Source organism: Musa acuminata, chromosome BXJ3-5 (assembly GCF_036884655.1).
Source record: "Musa acuminata AAA Group cultivar baxijiao chromosome BXJ3-5, Cavendish_Baxijiao_AAA, whole genome shotgun sequence".
Taxonomy (NCBI): domain Eukaryota; kingdom Viridiplantae; phylum Streptophyta; class Magnoliopsida; order Zingiberales; family Musaceae; genus Musa; species Musa acuminata.
In genome coordinates this window covers 726105-727703 of record NC_088353.1, presented here as the reverse complement: position 1 = coordinate 727703, position 1599 = coordinate 726105, and the positions used below count along the sequence as shown (strand labels likewise).

At 47.5% G+C, this 1599-nt stretch overlaps 1 protein-coding gene across 1 annotated transcript; it reads left to right on the top strand.

The window, feature by feature from the left end:
• The first annotated feature begins 225 nt into the window (after window positions 1-225).
• LOC135638246 (transcription factor HEC3-like) lies at window positions 226-1114 on the top strand. Its single transcript, XM_065151284.1, has one exon. The coding sequence runs from the start codon at window positions 324-326 to the stop codon at window positions 918-920; it is 597 nt and encodes a 198-aa protein (XP_065007356.1). The 5' UTR covers window positions 226-323; the 3' UTR covers window positions 921-1114.
• Window positions 1115-1599: the final 485 nt, after the last annotated feature.

The following is a 1599-nucleotide window of genomic DNA, read 5'->3' as shown; positions in this document are numbered from 1 at the left end:
GTAAAAGCCTGCAATGCTTCACGAGGAGCACAGCTGTAGGGTTGATCATTTGGTGCCTTCTCTAACTTTCTCTCTCCCACCCCATTATTTTATTGTCCTCACCGGACCCAATTCAGCAAGCCAAACATGTCATAAGTCTTGAGTGTGATCATCCCTATCCCCCTCTCTCTTCCCCTAACCTTAACTTCCACCCAATTACCACCATCATCTCTTTGGTCGACCTCTTTTGGCTTATATAACCTCTTCTTTGTTAGGGCTCTCCGATCATCAGCAAACACACTCTCTCTCTCTTTGCAGAAGGCCCATACCAATAGCTTCTCTTTATGGATAACACCAGCAACAACAGTAGTAGCTCTTGGGATCTTGAGATGAGCATGGGGAATCAGTTTCTTTCGGATCACATCCCCTCCGAGTTGTTTCAGCCCACAGACCCATTCCTTGCTCATGTCCATTCGCCGACCTTCCCAGGCACCCACATGAGCGCACAGAGAGAGGTGGAAGGAGAAGAGGCGGAGGAAGAAGCTTTAGGGGCCATGAAGGAGATGATGTACAGGATGGCGGCCATGCAGCCGGTGGACGTCGACCCCTCCACCATCAAGAAGCCTCGGCGGCGCAACGTGCGGATCAGCGACGACCCGCAGAGCGTAGCGGCGCGGCACCGGCGGGAGCGCATCAGCGAGCGGATCCGCATCCTGCAGCGCCTCGTCCCCGGCGGCACCAAGATGGACACCGCCTCCATGCTCGACGAGGCCATCCGCTACGTCAAGTTCCTCAAGAGACAGGTGCAGGAGCTGCAGCCCACCCCAGCCCAGCCACAAGCTGCAGCACCCGCCGCCGCCGCCGCCTCCTCCTCCTCCTCTTCCTCCTCCGCCATGGCAGCTCCTCCCGCATTAGGGTTTGGCCTCGAGCCAATGCACTGAGCTTCAACAGGTGATTCATAGCTAAGCATAGCGCATAAATATCCCATTTGATGGTGTAGCTAAAAGGATCTAAAGCATAACACATAAGTGTCGTCGGTGTACATACAACCCCCCCCCACCTATTTGGCTAATCGATCATATCATGTGTGTTGATCATACGATAGATACCATCTTGCTACAATTTGGTTGACTCCATGGCCTTTATCATGACACAGCTTTCCTTTGGCTCACGTAAGTGTGTATGATTCCTTTCATGTGCTATAATACATCATATAAGAAGAATATATATATATATATATATATGCACATTATCATATGAATCGTTTGATGTTACAACTCATGATTGCTATGTTGGAAGTCAGTTGGGGAGAGTTTCTTCGGTGGGAAAGAAGAAGGTGATGAGTTTATCCCAACATATAAGAAAGAAAAAGGATAAAAAGAGAACACATCAAAAGCATACATCGAAAATGAGATATAATATATATGTGTGTGGTCTGTGTATAACCTTTTGAAGAAAACCATATATGACTTACAAGTATGGGTCACATACATATCAGAAACATGGGAATCGTAGTGACTCAGAATCAAATCAATCATCTTTTGTCTTCCCACTACAAGTCAATTTGCATAGGTACTTGAGACACCATCTTTATATCTGATGATATTGATGTTATATGAT

Excerpts from the sequence above, each read along its gene's own strand:
- LOC135638246 (XM_065151284.1), top strand. The coding sequence starts at position 324 with ATGGATAACACCAGCAACAACAGTAGTAGCTCTTGGGATCTTGAGATG.